The sequence below is a fragment of the Cupressus sempervirens genome, chromosome 10, assembly GCF_028749045.1.
Source record: "Cupressus sempervirens isolate cs-2001-9-10 chromosome 10, ASM2874904v1, whole genome shotgun sequence".
Lineage (NCBI taxonomy): Eukaryota > Viridiplantae > Streptophyta > Pinopsida > Cupressales > Cupressaceae > Cupressus > Cupressus sempervirens.
In genome coordinates this window covers 280,515,913-280,535,124 of record NC_143127.1, presented here as the reverse complement: position 1 = coordinate 280,535,124, position 19,212 = coordinate 280,515,913, and the positions used below count along the sequence as shown (strand labels likewise).

The 19,212-nt window shown below is 33.8% G+C and overlaps 1 protein-coding gene across 2 annotated transcripts in view; it reads left to right on the top strand.

The window, feature by feature from the left end:
* MPS1 (multipolar spindle 1) overlaps positions 1-19,212 on the top strand; it is a 286,168-nt gene that overhangs the window by 94,162 nt on the left and 172,794 nt on the right. The window contains exon 7 of one of the 2 annotated variants that reach the window (XM_089805386.1): positions 15,646-15,759. The exons of the other annotated variant lie outside the window; for it this stretch is intronic. Within the exon in view, the coding sequence (XP_089661512.1) occupies positions 15,646-15,759 (114 nt within the window). The remainder of the gene's footprint in view (positions 1-15,645; positions 15,760-19,212) is intronic. 2 annotated transcript variants of the gene reach the window in all.

Genomic DNA, 19,212 nt, shown 5'->3' with positions numbered 1-19,212 from the left:
AAGATAAGCATGAATTGATGAGCAAGTTTGAAAATGTCCTCTTGCTTGTAGCTTAAAGAGCTAAAATAACAAGTTTTATAGAGTTGAAGACCAATTCTTCCTCAAATCCAGAGTTTCAAACAACTTTTTGACTTTTTTCGTACTTGCATTTGACAAAAATTAATGAGCAATGAAGGGTTGAATTTGACATGAATGTGCCAAATGCATGGTCTTCAAAGACAATATCATGCATTTAGAACTCGAAAACAATCCCTCTTGATCAAAGGTATGGGCTGGAAATGCATTTTTTGAACAAAAATGACTTTTTAACGTAAAAATCTGGGCGTTTTTGCAAAAACGTGGCTAAAAAATGCATGTTTTAAAGTCATTTTTGACTTGTGAATGCAAAAACGACTTCCCCAAATGCATTTACATGGATCAAAATGCAAAAAAGTGACTCCAAAAAACTAACAAAGTGGATAAAAACCCCAATTTTCTGAGTGTTTTTAGCAAAAACGTGATTAATAAAGGCATGAAATGAATTCGTTTTTGGCTTCTAAGTGCAAAAATGTGAGCCAAGATGTATTGCAAATGATTGAAGATGCCAAAACTCCTGTTTTCCTTACAAAGACGTGATTTAAATCACTCAAAATGGATTTATTTGAAGATTTTTCCAAAAATGTGCCCTTGGAAGAAGTTTGAAAAATTGTTTTTTAGCAAGATAAATCCATTTTCAATGTTGGAAAATCCATGGCTAAGCGAAAACAACCCTATTGGAAAAGATTTCATGCAAAACCGTAAAGTAAATCTCAAGTTATGATCAAAATTGGGTTTTTGGAGGGCAAGAGCATGTTCTTCAAAAACAGACTTTTGGAGGGTCAATGCATATATTAAAACATGTTTTTTCATTAAAAACTGACCTTTTTGAGTCACTTACATATTTTAAAATGTGCATCTCATCAAAAATCGCACTTTTTGGGTCCCATTACATGTTTTAAAAAATGCTCATAAGCAAAAATGAATCTTTTGGTGGAGGAAGCATGTTTTAAAGTGCATCTCTCTTTTAAGATGTAAAAGCATGAAAACTTCAATTTTGATGTTGTAGCATTAAAAGGGTCCACCAAAGTAAATTTTATATGCAGTGACATGTAAAATGCCCACTTTTGATGAATTTTACATGTTATTGCATATAAAATGTCCACTTATGAATATTTTACTTCATTTAATTCGCTTAAAATTATAAAAATGTTACAAAATGAGCCATAAACAATATTTATTTATTATATCTAGAAATATAACATATAAACATCATTTAAAAGTAACATTTAAATAAACATTTGATTTTTAAAACCAAAAATTAAATTGAAACTATATAGTTATATAGCTACTTTAAGTGAAAAATTAAAAAGTAACTCAATTTAAAATTATAACATAAAGTGCACTATAGTCACTTTAAGTTAAAAATTTAAAGTTAAAGTAACTTAAAAACATAACAAAAAGTGAATATAAGTTATATTTTTCAAAGAGTGAAAGCCAAATTGGAAATATAACATCATATTTTTAATTCGTGCTGTTGCTCCCAAAAGGTCCACTTTTGAAGCACTAAAATGGACATATCTCTTGACTGACAACTCCGATTGACCTCTAGGTTAGACCGAATCGAAGGGAAAAACGGAAGGCATGACATGAGCAAAACCAAAGGATTAAAAACTAGCGAATGCAAACTCAAAAAAAAAAGAATGGACGATGAAGGCTTCAAAAATCAAGCAAAGGCTCGATAGAAAGTAAAATGAAAAACAATTGACGAAGGGCTTGAGTAAAAAGATTCAATATATCAATTGGTATTGATTGGTTGATCAATACGAACCAATTAAATAACGAACTAAACTCAAAGAAATGCGAAACTAAGCTTGAAAAAGTTTCGTGCTGTTACCAACATTTTGTGGTGACAAAATGAGGATAACATATATATTATCATTGCATCGGTGGGGACAAAACATATATCAATGAGAAGTCATATATGCATTCCCAACAATCTCTATCTCTTGCAGATTATTGGAGACTAGATCATCGATCCTTCAGCATTCAAGTTAAAGATTCTCCAAGCATAGAATACTGTTCAAAGTTGACAATCTGCAAATACACACTTTGAGATCAAGTAAATCTGATTTATCATAGTCTAAAATTATAGTTTATTTCTATCAGAGATCCTTTACATCAACATGGTATTAGAGCCGTCTTGATAAGAAATTCTATTATTTAGAATTAAAACTAAAAATCTCAGATTTCAATATTAGAATTTTTGTCCTCTAATCAAAGTGGCTAATCATGCAAGGTTAGAGGATAGACTTGAGGGAGCATCAAACTTTTCATCATGGAAAATTTGAGCTATGATAGTACTTAGAGGAATGGAATTAGAAGAGTACATAGAATCAAACAAAACTATTCTTGAAAATGATCCAGATAAAACGACATGGAAAAGACACAACAATAAGGCCATGAAAATTATTATAGACTTTGTGAAGGATCACATTCTCCCTTCTATATCCAGTCTTCAAGTTGCATTTGAGATGTTCTCTACTATTAAAAACACTTTTGAAATCAATAATACTAGTAGATTACTAACTTTAAAGAAAGATTTTCTATACATAAAAATGAATAATGGAGAGTCAATTACATCCTATTTTCTAAGAGTTTCTGAGTTAAAAGATCAATTTGCAACAATTGGAAGCCAAGTTGATGACAAAGAACTTAGCATGCTAGCTTTAAAAGGACTTCCACTATCATGGGAAACTTTAATTCAAGGTCTAAGCTCCCGATCTAAACTTCCTAAGTTTGAATTACTCAAAAATGAATGCACTTCAGAAGAATCAAGATTAATTTCAAGAGGATTAAGCATAAATCAAGAGGGAGACAGTGAAGCTCTTCATGCAAATTTTAACAAGAAAAGAAAATTCAAACATAATAAGAAGGAATTTGACAAACCATATAAGAAACGAGATTGGTCAAAAGTAAAATGCTTCAAATGTGACAAAATTGGTCACTCTCACAACTTCTGCGTGGAACGAAAAAGGATTCAAGCAGCACTAGTAGAAGTAAAAGAAGAGAGAGGAAAAAAAAGAAATCCTTGGATTTTATCTAGCTCTCTCAAGTGAATTAAACTTAAACAAAAACACTTGGATTATGGACAATGGAGCATCTCGACATATTACAAGCTTTAGAGACAAATTTGAAAGCTTCTCAAAATACTCCATAGAACAAGTAACCATTGGAGATAATTCTACTCATCCGATCAAAGGTATTGGGTCTTGCTCAATTCATCTAAATTCAAGTATTTTTCTCCAACTTAAAAATGTTTTATATGTACCTAACATAAAAAGGAATTTGGTCTCTATTTCTGGTCTTGCTGATCAAGGATTCAAAATCACCTTTCAAGAGGATAGAGTTCTATCTTGGCCAAAGAATTCTAACATCAAGAAAGCTATATCTATTGGATTCAGCGACAAAAGTTTATATAAACTTTGTAATCAACAAAATTTAGCCCCAAGTCATGGAACTTCAAATTCTACTGAACTTTGGCATAGGAGATTATGACATATCCATTTCCATGCATTGTAATCAATAGGGAAAATTGTAGAAGGATTACCAAGTCCCAAAATTGGTCACTTAGGCATTTGCAAAGGATGTGCCCTAGGCAAAAACACCAAGCAATCCTTTCCTAAAAGTATTCATAAATCAAAATCTGTACTTGAACTTATTCACACTAACCAATGTGGTCCTATGTATGTACCCTCTTTAAATGGGTTTCTCTATTATGTAATCTTTATTGATGACTATTCTAGAGGAACTTCCTCAAACAAAAGGAATCAATGGAAGCATTATCGAAATTCAAAGAATTAAAAGCTCTAGTTGAAAATCAGTTAGGAAAGAAAATAAAAATTCTAAGATCAGACAATGGAGGTGAAATCATCTCTGAAATTTACAAAGATTTTTGCATTACTGTTGGGATTAAGAGGGAGTTTTCGATACCATATAATCTTTAGCAGAATGGAGTTGCAAAACGTAAAAGTAGATCAATTATTGAATTTTCTAGAGCTATGATGCATGACTAAAATCTTCATACTTCTTTTTGGGCTGAAGCATTTAACATTGCAGTTTACATTCAAAATAGATGTCCTCACTCAGTATTAGAAAACACCATTGCTGAAAAAGTATTTACAGGGATCAAACCAAATCTGAGTCACCTAAGAATATTTGGGTATCCTATTTATATTCATATTCCTAAAGAGAAAAGAACAAAACTAGAACCATCTTGAAAGAAGGAAATACTCATAGGATATAGTGAAACAACCAAAGGCTATAGGATCCATGTTTCGAGTCAATGAACAATTGAGATTAGTAGAGATGTTAAATTTGAAGAAGATATTGCCTTCAATCTTTCTAAGAATAGTGATGAATCATATACAAAACTTTCCACTGAAACAAATGAAGATCACCTAGTAGAAAATGAGAGGGAGAATGATACTAAACCTCCTTAACCTACTATTTCAAATCATAAGAATATTGAAAATGTTAACAATATAAAGAGGCCACTTTGGGCTAGGAAAATGATAGAAGAGAATAATGTTGAACCTGATGAAGTAATTAGAGAAAGCAAGAGGACAAGAAATCAATCTGTAATGTTCTATTCTAGAGTTTCCTTATGAAGTCCTATAGTATGCTTTACGTAGTCTTGTCATGTGCTTCAGGTAGTTTGGTTGTGTGCTCTAGGTAGTATCCCTCAGTGCTTCGGTGGCTAGTGCTTCAAGTAGTACAGTATTATCTTGATGGATGTACGGTAGAGTGTATGGCCATACAGTGTAGGCCTAAAGGTGGTACATGGTTCTCTTGAAGGTCGTATGGTAGTGTAAGTGACTGTACGGTGGATGCTTGAAGGTTGTACAGTTCTTCCTTGGAGGTCGTACGGTAGTGTGGTGGTTGTATGCTAGAATGCCACTATGGTCGTACAGGATGGAGGTGCAACGGCCGTACGGTGTGGAGAGAAGACAAGACATACGGTATAATAGCAGCAGTACAGTTACAAAGTTGTCCAAGTCGTACGGTTGCAGTATGGAAGATGCACTTCGTGATGTGGGGGATGGATGGTGTACAAATAGAGGAGGAATGCTGAGTTATGCAACCATAAATTTATAGATCCGAATTCATCAATAAACCAAACAAGAATGGAGATTGAACACGAATATCCTTCAATTAATATTTGCAATAAGATGGTGCTCTGATTTGCCAGATCTAAGGGAAGTATTACATGCAATGAAATAGGGTGAGGGTTGAATCCCATCGAAACCGAACAAGCCAAGTAGGGAAGATCTTTCACTTCCAAAATGGCAAACAATAGAGAATTCCAACGAGAATTTGTAGTACAAAATAAATAATTAGAATGCATATCTATGACTACCTACAAGCCGTGCTTAAATAGCCGTCAGGGAAAACCTTTCTGAGGGTGTACAAAGATAGCCGGCGACAACACTTACCAACGAAAAAAAAAAAAGGTCTGAAATATATTAAATCAATTGGAGCCACAAATGCAAATATTAACTTGGGCCTCATATTAATTAATTAAAGTAAGTAATTAAAGGTCCTTATAATATTTAAATTTTGGGACCAGTAAATTAATTAATTTAATTAAAAAAATACATTAAAATTTGGAGACATGGCATAGTCTTTTTATGTAGCACTATTAACTAAACTTATCAAAACAAAACCTTCAAATGTTGAAGAAGCCTTATCAAGCAAACCTTGGAAAGAAGCAATAATTGAAGAATATAATTCAATACTAAAAAATAATGTATGGGATGTTGTACCTAGAGCTAAAAACAAATCAGTTGTTTCTTGTAAGTGGCTTTTAAAAATCAAGTATGCACCTGACGATAGCATTGAAAAATATAAAGCCATATTTGTAGCACACGGTTTCTCACAGAAAGAAGGTATTGATTATGAAGAAACATTTGCCCCAGTTGCTAGATACACATCTGTTAGGACTATCTTGGCAATCGTAGCATCCAAAGGATGGAAAGTTCATCAAATGAATGTTAAAACAACATTCTTAAATGGTGAAATTGAAGAAGAAATTTAGATGTGTTTATGCTTCTATGGTTGTTTAGATGCATCCGATATGTAATGAAAAGTGACAATCTTTCATGGACATATGTATTCAAATGGTAATCTTTGTAAGGTGACGATCTTGCAAATGATAGGCTTGTTATCATGATAGTTTTTGTTCTAGATATGTTGGAAGTCATTGATAGGGAATGCATTATTATTACTCTAGATATTGTTTTGGACAATTAGAGATCATAATATAGGTTATGATAGTGTGTTCATAGCATGGTGATTTTAACTATTTGACAAGTCACTATTTCAGAGTGTTAAAGTCAGATAATGTGTTATATATAGATATTTTGTATTTTGATATATATTAAGGAGTCTATTACTTCTCCCTTGCTAAGAGGGAGTGTTGAAGTGTAGCATCAGTCAAAGTAATACTGAACATTTGAATTTGGTTTTACGAATTATATTGCAGGTAAGAATAACAGATATATATATATGTGTGTGTGTGTGTGTGTGAGAGAGAGAGAGAGAGAGAGAGAGAGATATTATTGCCACGATTCATATTGAGCTCCTTTTGTTATTGAATATATTAATGTCACCAATTCATACCGGGTTTCACTCATCGGTTATAATCTGTTATCGAGCATGTTACTGCCGCCGATCATTAACATACATTTGAATTATTGTTAAGGAGATAACAAAGTAGTTATGCCCACGCAAGGTCATGACCCTACGTGGCCTTTGGCCACATAGAGTCATGCCCTTACAGGGACATGACTCTTCCTTGTATATATATTATCATTGCATCGGTGGGGACAAAACATATATCAATCACAAGTCATATATGCAGTCCCAGCAATCTCTGTCTTTTGCAGATTATTGAAGAGCAGATCATCGATCCTTCAGCATTCAAGTTAAAGATTCTCCAAGCATAGAATACTATTCAAAGTTGACAATCTGCAAATACACAATCTGAGATCAAGAAAGTAAATCTGATTTATCACAGTCTGAAATTATAGTTTATTTCTATCAGAGATCTTTTACATTAACACAAAAACCCCCAGATGTCAACAATTGATACGCACAAAATCGTAACAAGGAAAAGTTGCACCAGTTAATAAATTTTGTAAATTCTGGAAATTTATTTGTGACTAATCTGCGTCCCAAAATACCTGGTTGTTTGTTCTTTTTGCTAATGTCAGCTACAGGAAAAGAAACACAGTAACTGGGTGGCATGACTGACTGAGAATTGATGAATGTGCTGTGAAAATTATTCCCCTATCACTTTTGACCTGTACTGTCTCCAATGCTGCACCCTACCATTTTGAATCAATGAAGATACCCTCTCAATTTGTGATGCTAACTTTGCTTGTAAAGGTACAACAATACTAGAAGGTGCAATGATGACCAAATAATGCCTCAACAGATTCAATCTGCAATCGGTTCTCTTTCTTCAGCCCAAAATCAAAATGCTTTACAAGAAAATTGTTGTTGAAGTGCTGCAAACAGGTGAAAGTGCATATAAAAACCAATTCTATCGGCAACCGAGGAACACTGAAGTTGAAAAGCTCAAGAGATCTTTATTCTTGATGCCTTCGAGTGCTGGAAACTAAATTGTGAGCTTTCCTTAGATCCATAGGTAAAAATTCTGCATTCTAGATGTGTAAAATGTGTTCCCAAAACGTTTTTATATCTAGCCCAAGCCCCAATTTTGAATTAGGGTTTTATTTCCCTATTTTCAATAAAATAAAATAATTTTATCTTATTATTTTATTAGTTTACTAATAGTGATAATAATGTCACTTTTTATTACTTTATTTTTATCATAAAGTGAATATAATATGACTTTTCATTATTATTTTACTATAATCTCAAACTTAGGAAATAATAATTTATTTTCTCATTTACTCATAAAATGCAAACCAAGGTTGAAAACTGTAATGTTCCCATTATAAAATAAATCATTTTACCAAACTATTGTAATGGGTCGATTGATTGCATGTATCTCGGACCCATTTTTATTTTTGTTTTTGTAGTTTGTGTCGTTGTCGGCTATCTTTGTACACCCTCGAAAAGTTTTCCCCACCGGCTATTTAAGCACGGCTTATAGGTAGTCATTAGGTATGCTTTTGGATTATTTCTATGTACTACGAATTCCTGTTGGAGTTCTAAATTGTTTGCCATTTCAAAAGTGGAAGATCTTCCCTATTTGGCTCGTGTGCGGTTTCGGTGGGATTCAACTCTCACCCTATTCCATTGTCGCTTGTAATACTTCGCTCGGATCTGGCAAATCGAAGCACCATCATATTGCGAATATTAATTGAATCATTGGAGACATCCATGACTCACCACACATGGCATATCTTCTCGAAATCACCATATGACCTTGTTTTGCATCACCGTATGACCTTATTTTGCATCATTGTACAACCCTGCTTGGCATCCACCGTGCGACCATTGTGGCCCCACTACCCTTCTTCGTACAACCATTGTGCCTCCTTCCCATACGACTGCCTACCGTACGGACCATACTGCTTGCTGTACGAGCTTCTCGACGTTGTATGGCCTTCACTACCTTGGTGTACGACACATCTCCAACCATCATTCTGTACTGTCACTCAAACACTGTAGGACCTCCATATCATTTGTTCTATTCCAAATTGGCATCCGTACTCCAAATTCCAGTTGTACCGTACTATCCTCCAGAATTTTGTATGGGTTTTAAGATTGTTAAGAGCAGTTGCGTGGTTTGGATCATTACAAAAACCAAATTCTGTGTGAAGCTCTACAAGTCCTTGATATTGATTGAACCCTTTAGGCAAACTGGAGCCACACTTAAAACAATTGGATTTGGTACAAGAAGTCCCAAGCTAAGTCATCCTAATTACCCATTGGCCTACGGGAAATCAGGTGATAGCCCAACCATCAACTCATCTCTTGTTTCCTAGAAAGGGGACATTACATCACATCCCTTTTACAACTTATGTCTACGATGTGTTATGAAAGAAAGGGGACCATTTAATTAAAATATTTTCCACAAACTCTAGACAATGCATTAATGAAGTTAAACAGTTAAATGGAACTTTATAAAATAACTTTATTAATGCACAATAAATCATATGAATGATACATAAATCTTCTTGTCAATTTTAACTTTTAAGCAATTACGATTAACATGTCTTGCCTAGAAAGAATTACTATAAATAGTAAGTAAGCCCAAAGTTGTTTGAAAACCACTCAAAATGGCTTGCAATTGGAATTGTCTCTTTAATGTGTTCGTTAGCCTAGGAGATTATGGGGAAATAGGCTAATGAAACATCATGCTATAAATTCTAGAAAGGGGACATTATAGTTTGCCCTTCCCAAAATTTCTTGTTCTCAAGCAATTTCAACTCTGCATGTTGTAAGATCTGATCTCTCTCCCATGTAGCATCTTCAATTGGTAAATTTCTCCACTTCACAAAATATTCCTCAATTGTTCTCCTTCGAACTGCCCTCTCCCTAGTATCAATGATCGCAGTAAGAACCAAAAAAATCAGTTTCCCCTCTTCATCTAAGGGTGGCCATTCTGGTAATAAGCCTTTTCAAGCTTGGAGACATGAAATAAATTATGCACTTTACTGTTGGCTGGCAACTCTAGCTTGTAGGCCACCTTCCAAATGCACTAAGTGACTTTGAATGGACCAAAGAGTTATGGCTTAAGTTTTTCAACACCACTCTTCTTCAATGAGGATTTTCTGTAAGGGTGGAGTCCTACAGATACCATGTTACCTATCTCAAATTAACGCTTAACTTTGTGTTAATCAATGTATAACTTGTTCTAGTTTTGCGCCTATTGAATGTTCTCCTTGAGTGCCTTTAAGAGGTCCTGACTATCCTGCAATATTGTTTTTGTCTTTGGCACCCTACTATCCCCAAAAAGTTAATCCATAATTTTTGGGGCTTCATTAATGCTCAAAATCCACACTCTCCTTTGGGTTGAGATTAGGAGAGAAGTAAGGAATTGACGCTCAAATATGTTAATTACCAAATGTATTATGAACTATTCTGTGGTTTCTTAAATCGAAATGATTTAGAAGCATAGTAATGTATATTGATAATTGGAAATCGACGACCTCCTCATTGGGGACATTACATGCATCGATTACGTCACTATTTATTCCAAAACTAAATTGATGTCTTTGACAACCTCTATTGAACTCAGGTTCATTTGGTCCAGAACGTTATAGGTGGCTCAAGAATCATAGTGGATAATGATCATTCTTTTTGTCCAAATTGAAGTTTGAAAACAAGATGTTGGGAGAAGCCCATTACTGCATGGACAACTTTGAGGAAGAGTCAGAGATGTAGGGAAAGAACTACATTACTACCATAAACTTTTATAATCACGAGTATAGTCAGCATAGACATAGCTAGTGGATAGTAGGATACATTTCCCTCTAGAGTATGCCTTGTGTTGATGATAGTTTTTAGTTCTAGTACTTGTATCTATTTTGTGTCTTTCTTTGATTTCCGTGATCACACATAACATATCCAGATTCTTATAACTTAGATTGTTGTCTACCAAACAGCTAGTAGGATTTTGATCATAGTGGGTATCTATGTGTAAATAAGTAAGTTGCAATTAAGTGAGTTGTTGGCATATAATAGAAGTAGCCCATAACTACTTTAACTTACCTAGAGTTTTATAAGTACAATATGTTAATATTTGTTTCCCTATTTCTTTTTTATGAACGTCTATATATTTGAGTTTGGTAACAAGATCTACTTAACATGTTCCTAGACTATGGCTAAAGTTCACTTGGCATCATTACATTGGCTAGTCGGGCGTGTTGGTTCTTGATTTTTGGTAGCTTTAGTAGGATAAACCTCTAAGATTAATTAATATAATAATAATGATTCATATATATAATTATATATAGATATAATTATAATTAAGATTATTATTATATTAATTATATTAATGAACAAACATGTCCCATGAAGGGACATGTCTCCTCTTGGTTTATTACTCACATAAATATAAGAGGATGCTGCATTTGAAACACACATACCAAAACATCATGGCAGTGCTTAGTACATTTGCAGCAGTCTAAGAAAATCAACATGGTATTAGAGCCAACTACAAATGTAAAAAAAAGAGTACAAAGGATTATTGAAGGAAGAACAATAGTAACTTGCAGACTAGTATAATCTATTTTTGATAACATCAAAGGAGGTCGCAGTTATATAGATGAGATGTCAGATTAAGAAACCAACAGGCTGACCATTGCCAGGTTGTCGCTCTTTGAATAATGTGCCCATTCAATTCACCACATTCATATAAGGGGATCGATCCATATTATATTGCATCAAGAAGCAGTCAATTGCTTAGCAAGTTTTCTTTATATTTTGAGGCTGAAGATATAGTGAATTCCCTTTTGTAACAAGCAGTGAGCTATTCCCTAATTGGTAGCAAAGATGATGCAATAGGAAGCAATTTATCTTCATTAGTATGCTGGGGTAAATTAATAAGCAGCGACCATCAATTTTTGATGGATTACTATATGGTCTTCAAAGATGACAATTTTGGGCAGATCTCTCCCTGAGATTCTGAATGGAGGAGGATTGAAGATACCATAATGCGACACAATAGTGATAATTATAAGAGGACACCATATTGGTCACTTCTAGCAATTCAAGGCCGAATACATGGGTGATTCAACCCACCATATTGCAGAACTTAATATCATAATCCAGGCAAGAAATTGCCCATTTAGATAGGCTGCAAATGTAAAAAAAATAAAGAGGATCACGATCAAAACATTAAACCAGAGTTTGGAAGTATTAAGATAATATCTTATACTTTCTATAATAGTCAACTACTTGTCTGTAGTCCGTCTTTCAGTGTAGATAGGAATGTTTCCTATCCCGTCTCTTTTTTCTTCAGTCTAGATAGTAATGTTTCCTATCCTGTCTCTAGTTTTGATTCTAATTCCGTCTTCAGTCTATGTTGTTTCTTTTAGAAACAACGTCCTTGTAATTCTTTATAAGGAACACATTTGTTCCTCTGTTGATGAATCAATGATCAGGAAATCCGTTAATCTGCCAACTCTTCTTGAATCTTGTAACAGGAAGTACTTATACACAACAAGAGGTGATAAGGAATAGAAATTACAGTAGACAGATAAGGGGGATGCTAAAGAAAACATTTCCATTTATTACTAATGCGACAAAATAGAAGTACAAACAACGTTGAGAAAACAAAATCGTAAGAGAACTATAAGATACATTCCACTATCAACCCATCGATGGACATATGACATGGAATGGAAACCACAAGAGTTGAATCACACTTCAAGCACGTAGAAGGGAAATGCGATAACCATGTATCCATTGTGACTTTCAATATGACCCTCCCTTGACAGAATCTAATACGTTGAAAGGAAATGTGAGTTATGTTTGTAGACAACTAAATAAGAGATTTAATACAAAGCCATAGTGGATTCATATGCTGTGTACAAAATGGTGGAGCCACCACAGCGGTAATAAAGGTGGCATAAGATAATGATAAAAGTCGCCAATGGTTGGACTAGTCAACGGGGAGGATGTTGATTTAAATATAAGAAGGTAAAATCAAGTTATAAGAAAATAGAAGCATTGAGTCCCAACCCAAATAAGACCACATTAATTACAAGTACGTGGTGTATATAGAACGTGAACGAGGGTCTTGGAGAAGTAGAGGCATGATGAATACATTTTGGAAGGCCATTACTCAAAGTATTTGGTGAATATCATTGACATTCTGGGAGGCCAATACTCTCGATATCAGATGTAATATCAACTTGATTTTTAGTACTTGGTGAATATCATTGATGTATCAAACCTTATTTGAGTAATTGGTGAATATCGAATGGCGATATTTTGGAAGACCAATACTTGTGATATCAAAAAATGTTAAATATCTTTTGATCAAAGATATTCTTATATTTCATTGAGGTAATATATGGTCCTATGTTTATCCTCCCTAGCTAAGAGGGACTTGATGTTTGGTAGCTTTAGTAGGATAAACGTCTAAGATTAATTAATATAATAATAATAGTTATTCATATGTATATATATATATATATATATATATATATATATATATTGTGATATAATTATAGTTAAGATTATTATTATATTAATTATATTAATGAACAAACATGTCCCATGAAGGGACACTTCTCCTCTTGGTTTATTACATATGCTTCATTTGGAACACACATACCAAAACGTTATGGTAGTGTTTAGTACATTTGAAGTGGTCAGAGAAAATCAACATTGGAACACTACTAGGAAAATGTCGTTTGAGGGTAGGTGTGATGGCTAGTTCAATCATCCAACTAAATTATTTTTGTGATAAAAACATGTTTAATCATGATGAAAATACATGGAATATCTTGGAGATGTGAAGGGCCGACATTTCAATTGTTTTAATTCTCTTGCAATTTCTTGTAGGCAAGAAGATTTCAATTGTCTATGTTACCCTAAGTTTTCTGGACATATTTTTTTGGCCGGAGCAAGGAATAGCTAAATCTATCTATCTATCTATTTATGTATATAATATAATGTAATTATTTAATAATATAAATCTGAATTGTCTAATATATTCAAGAATTTCAGAATTACATAACATTGTCACACTCATCATAGCAACTTATTCTAAAATTATCAATTTCATAAATCAAATCAGCATAGAACATAGCATCAAATTTGAATGATCGTAGAACATAGCTTTAAATTGAACCATCATTTAAGAATACTAAAGTCTACAAATAGGAACATAGGATGACATCAAATGAGAAAATCAGTCTACTTTTGGGTATTGAAGGAATCGATCAGCCATAGTTGGGCAATATGTTTAGAATTTAGACTTTAGAGCCCTTGCTTGTGGTTTTTGGAGACGAATTGAATTTATTGTGACAAATCGTTCCCAGACAGATAGCAGGCATATTGTCTAGGCAGTAATCAGCTATAATAGTGTATTTCTCGGTGCTTATCGCTGCCATCAAAGCATTATCAATGCTGGAAATGACATGACTATTACTCAACCCAGCGACCAGGTCTGCGATATGAATATCAAACAAAGTTTAATTTACAATCATTTTCAGGTCTGATTTGTTGAATAGAAGTTTGAATTTTCAGTCAGAGTTGGATGCTTAGTTTGTAATGACTTCGAAAAAAATGAACTTCCAATCAATGTTATGTTAAACATATTATATTTTATTATTTAAATGACTTTCAATGCATGGAGCTTGCAAATCGGCAAACAAACACCATTGACTAATTTTTTTTGAATTAAATTTTATTTTGAATTTGAAAACTTCAAGAAGTCCCGGGACAGATGGGAAATGACTACAGAGTGTCTAGGACGGTCAATATGTTTCTGACTTACCTGCCTGAGTGGGGATGGCCTGGAAATATTTTTAACAGCCCCCAGTCACAGAAATTGGGATGGATCCCAAAACCAGGGGCGTAGGGCTGGTAATGCGTCCCCTAGTAACATAGTTAATTATTTTAATTCTCTCGTATTTTGTTCATTTTTGCAACAACTTTTTTTTTTTTTTCCTATTTTTCTTGGTAGTTAGTCATCACTCGTTCCAATTCAATTATTTAGTGTTCATGTAGACTTCCATACAAGAGCCTTTCATCTAGTACTAATAGTTTTTATCTAGGATTAATATTTTGTTACCTTGTTTGAAAGGTTATATGGAGTCAGATCTTTCCATGGTCCTTTGGAGGTGTAAGAAGCCTATCTATTACTGGAATTTATTTCAAGAATAGATGCTGCTTGGTGTGTTCTGGCATGAAGCCTCAGTTAAAGATGTTGAATCATGATATTGACATTTGATTAGATCTCAACTTGGAGGAGTTTGAGGAGCTACATCAATTTATAGCTTGCACAGAATTTTGCTATGACACCACCTCTTCATTAGCTTTGTGAAAATATGTTGAAAGCATGTCATATCCAAGAGATTTCTTATTTTTCAAATTCATCCCTGTTTCTTTGTCAGGTAGAGCTACATGTGCAATGGAATTCTAGAGGCTCTACTTCAATGTAGAAGTGTTTGCATACATCAACTTCTTTCCCCACATTCCAAACAACAAAAATTTGATAATCCAACCTTATTTTGTTAGGTTTTCAATCCATATATGCCTTGGTATTTGCTATGCTAAAGGAGAAAAAGCCATTCCCAAGTGTCTTGTGGATAACTTGATTCAACAAGCTTAGTGCTGGTTGAAATCGAAAATGATCCAATTCAATAGAAAATGCTTGTGGTTTATTAATGGCTAGATGGTTCCTAAAAACGTTAAAGAAAAAACAACTTTGACTAAAAGATGGAATGCAATTGTATAATGCTTCCATTTTGAAGTAACTTCGTCTTTAAAGCTGAATATGGAGGAGAAAAATTCTGCCCTAAAATATTGGAATTTGGTGTTTCATAAAATTTGCTTCACTATTTTAGTAATTTATCTAGGTTTGTTTAATGCAGTTTTGCCAAAAATCCGATATTATAATATCACATCTTCTTGTAGATTCTGTACAGGGCTTATCCAGAAGAGAGGAGGACGAAGCATTTATTACTGCTCTCGTCAACAATTTGATCATACTTTTAATTAACAGGATATGTTCCACTGCAAACCACAATGGTATTGTTCCCCTATCTCACTTTTTCCCATTGAAGTGTTGGATGAAGCTTGATATTCTATATTATAGATTAGGGTTCGTGTGGACTGGTGGACAGAGAGAGTAATCATTGCTAGTAGTGTCAGATATAGAGCTGTAGACAAATTAGACTTGAAACCTATAATTCTTATGCCATTGGTTGGCGTGCATCGTATGAATTTCAAAATGAATTTCTGTTGCAGTGCTGTTTTATCTATCTATTTACTCTTCGTAGTGCTTTCTATTTGGCATTTGTTTCATTGTCTTAATCAGAGTTTACCCATGAAAAGGTGCAACTGAGTCACTGTGCAGACATTAATTCATCTGGAGGGAATGCCAAAATCAAATTATATTTTCTTCAGTAGCATTTTAGGGGAAACTTAAAAGCCACATTTGTGACTCTATTTTCATTAGGAGAAACCAAAAAGTTAATTAAATTATTAAACATTTCACCCTTGTTGAATCATTTATCTCGTTAAAAGGATAAACAAAGAAAATATGATGTTACACCAATAAAAAAAGTCAATCCAAGGACTTGCACATGTAGATGATGCTTTCTGGCTTTATCAAATATTCATGGAATCCTTTTACATTCAACATCCTTAGACACAAGCATCCAATATGGTAAAATTAAGTAGAAAACTACTATTGAACTTCTAAATCATATAGAGATCACATAGAATGATTCACAACAAAAAAAAACATAGCAGAGATAACCTAATTTCTGACTTCAATAGAACCAAACTTGATAATATTTGAATCTGATCTGTTATGTTACAGTGCACTTCCAGAGATTCACTTCAGACAGTGTAAATTGCAATGCCTCTCAGCTAGTGACAATATTGACTTTTTTTTTCTATCTTGAAAGCCCATGAATCTGCTACTGTGCAAGGTTGCTTCAATTGTCCAACCAAGAGGAAATTCCTTCACAGAGGAAATGCAACATTGAAAGGTGATGGCAATTAATGTTTCTCCATATTGCAAAGAGTCTGAGGACGCTGCTAAGAAAGCCATGGGCTTAAGAAAGTATCATGCCAAAATTATATAGAATTGGTTGACCAAGTTGGAATAAACATGTCAAACCAATCAGAAACACCCAGATATATTAATGTACCACTCCGAGAGTGATATAACTGCTTGCAAAAATCACATCTCATGCCTAGGAAAACTGTAAAAACAGTCCATGTCCCTCAAAGAATTGCTACATCCAGTAATATAGGCTTAGACAGTAACCAGCTGCAGCAGAGATCCACACAATAGTGAAGGAATAATCTTTCACACCATAGGTAGCAACACAAACCCATTGTACAAGAAGATATTCCTCTTCAATGAATAATTTTTTCAGGAGTCCTAGGTGGTGACTATATGCAGAATCTTGGATCAGATTCTATTTTCACACCATAGGTAGCAACACAAACCCATTTTACAAGAAGATATTCCTCTTCAATGAATAATTTTTTCAGGAGTCCTAGGTGGTGACTATATGCAGAATCTTGAATCAGATTCTACACCAATATATGTCTCCAACTAATGCCACAGTTTGATCATTTAACATGAATACTACCTATTGCTCATGACCTCAATTTAATGTCTCCTAATGGGACCTAACTTAATTTGGTCTAAAACTCTCAATTGATGTCATATTCATAATGTTCCCTGTGAAACTATTTTCAGTTTGCCTTGCCTTAATGATTAATATTATAATGAACTTATTTTGTTGGACTTCACCCCTGGAATATATCTTTGTTATACCACAAACTTATCGATGTGAGTTTTGTTCCACTACAACATGCAAAATCAAATACTTAATATTTCGAGGAGAAACACCAAACACTCAATCCTCTCTTGCTATTAGGTCACATCTATGCTAAGCCTGCAAATTAAGATCACAAGGTTACTTCAAGGTTCTGTCTATTGTGCACACTTGCTCAGTGGAAATGATGTGACTTGCTGAATCATTAAGGGGAATTACGCTAACTCATTCAAGACTTGTCAATTTGATTTTAATGATTTTTCTTTTCACAATGAAAATATGTTTTTTGGTTTTCAATTTGGACTTTAATTTAAACTTCTAACCCTTGCTACTTCTACTACTACCTACTTGTGAATGCAAGAAAGTATTGATGGACTTGGACTCTACTAGATGTAATCTCACCAATGACTACATCCACCTAGTGCAATCTTCTGTGGAAGATACTAAAGGTTTTCAAATCAATATCTCATCTTTCATGCCATTAAATGAATGCAAACTAAATATTCAATATCAATAGATGTTATGTTTTTTGATCATTGGCTTACCACACAAGGCAATTCTTACAATCTGTAAAAAGATTGTGGCTCGGATTTGTTCAAGTCTAACAAGTGAACATCCACAATTCTTTTCATCCACGTAAACTAAATTACTTAAAGAAAAATCTATTTTAACAACTAGAAGTGAGATCTATTCTAACAACTTCAAGTGAAAATTTATTCTAACAACTTGAAATGAAAATCTATTCTAAATGAGAGATGTAGATAATTATGCAATAATGTAAACTTGATCACAATAATTCACCATGCAAGGCACAACAATGAAAAGTCGAGAAAATTTGGCATTATGTTATTAATAATTTTGAAAGAACTCTTCTACAAATGACAAGGGGTGGGGTTTGTATAGGATCCTCAATTACAATGCATGGCCAAGGTTGATTTAGAATCAAAGGCCCAGATTAATCCACTACAAACTCTAATCAGGGCAATCAAAAGTAGCCAAATAAAATTAAGCCCCCAAAATAAGCCAACGAGAAAATTCAAAGGCTTGAGGACCAATAAAAAGCAAGACAACCGCCTAGTCATTATACAAGTCATCATGCAAGTCATCATACAAGATGTATACTTCCTTCTCCTCCCTTCTAGCAAAATCAAGGAACTTAAGCTAAATCTCACTATGTTCCTCCATATGAATACTCTGAAGGTTGCTATGTTGCATCTTTATGAATTCCAACTATACCATGCATATTTTTAATGTGTTATCCTAGTCCAAAAAGTGCCACTGTAAATCATTAATAGAGAACATGATTGAGAGGAAGCCATTTAATTGTCACTCTTTTAAGAGTCTTAATTTCTTAAATCCAATATCTAGGTAAATAGATCAGATCTAGATTTACACTACTAGATTTATTTAATGAAATAAAGAAGCAAAAAACTTAGAAAAGCAAAACACATTCATACATAGTTCAAATGCTCGTCAACCTATAACGTTCCCGTCATAAAATAGATATATAATCAAACCTTTGTTAATGGGCCGATTGATGTAGTATATCTTGGATCCATTTTTATTTAATTGTTTTCATAGGTATGGCTGTCAGCTATCTTTGTAAACGATTGGGAAGTTTCTCTGAAGGGTATTCAAGCAGGACATGTAGGTAGTAGGTATGCGATTTGGATTATTTCTTTGT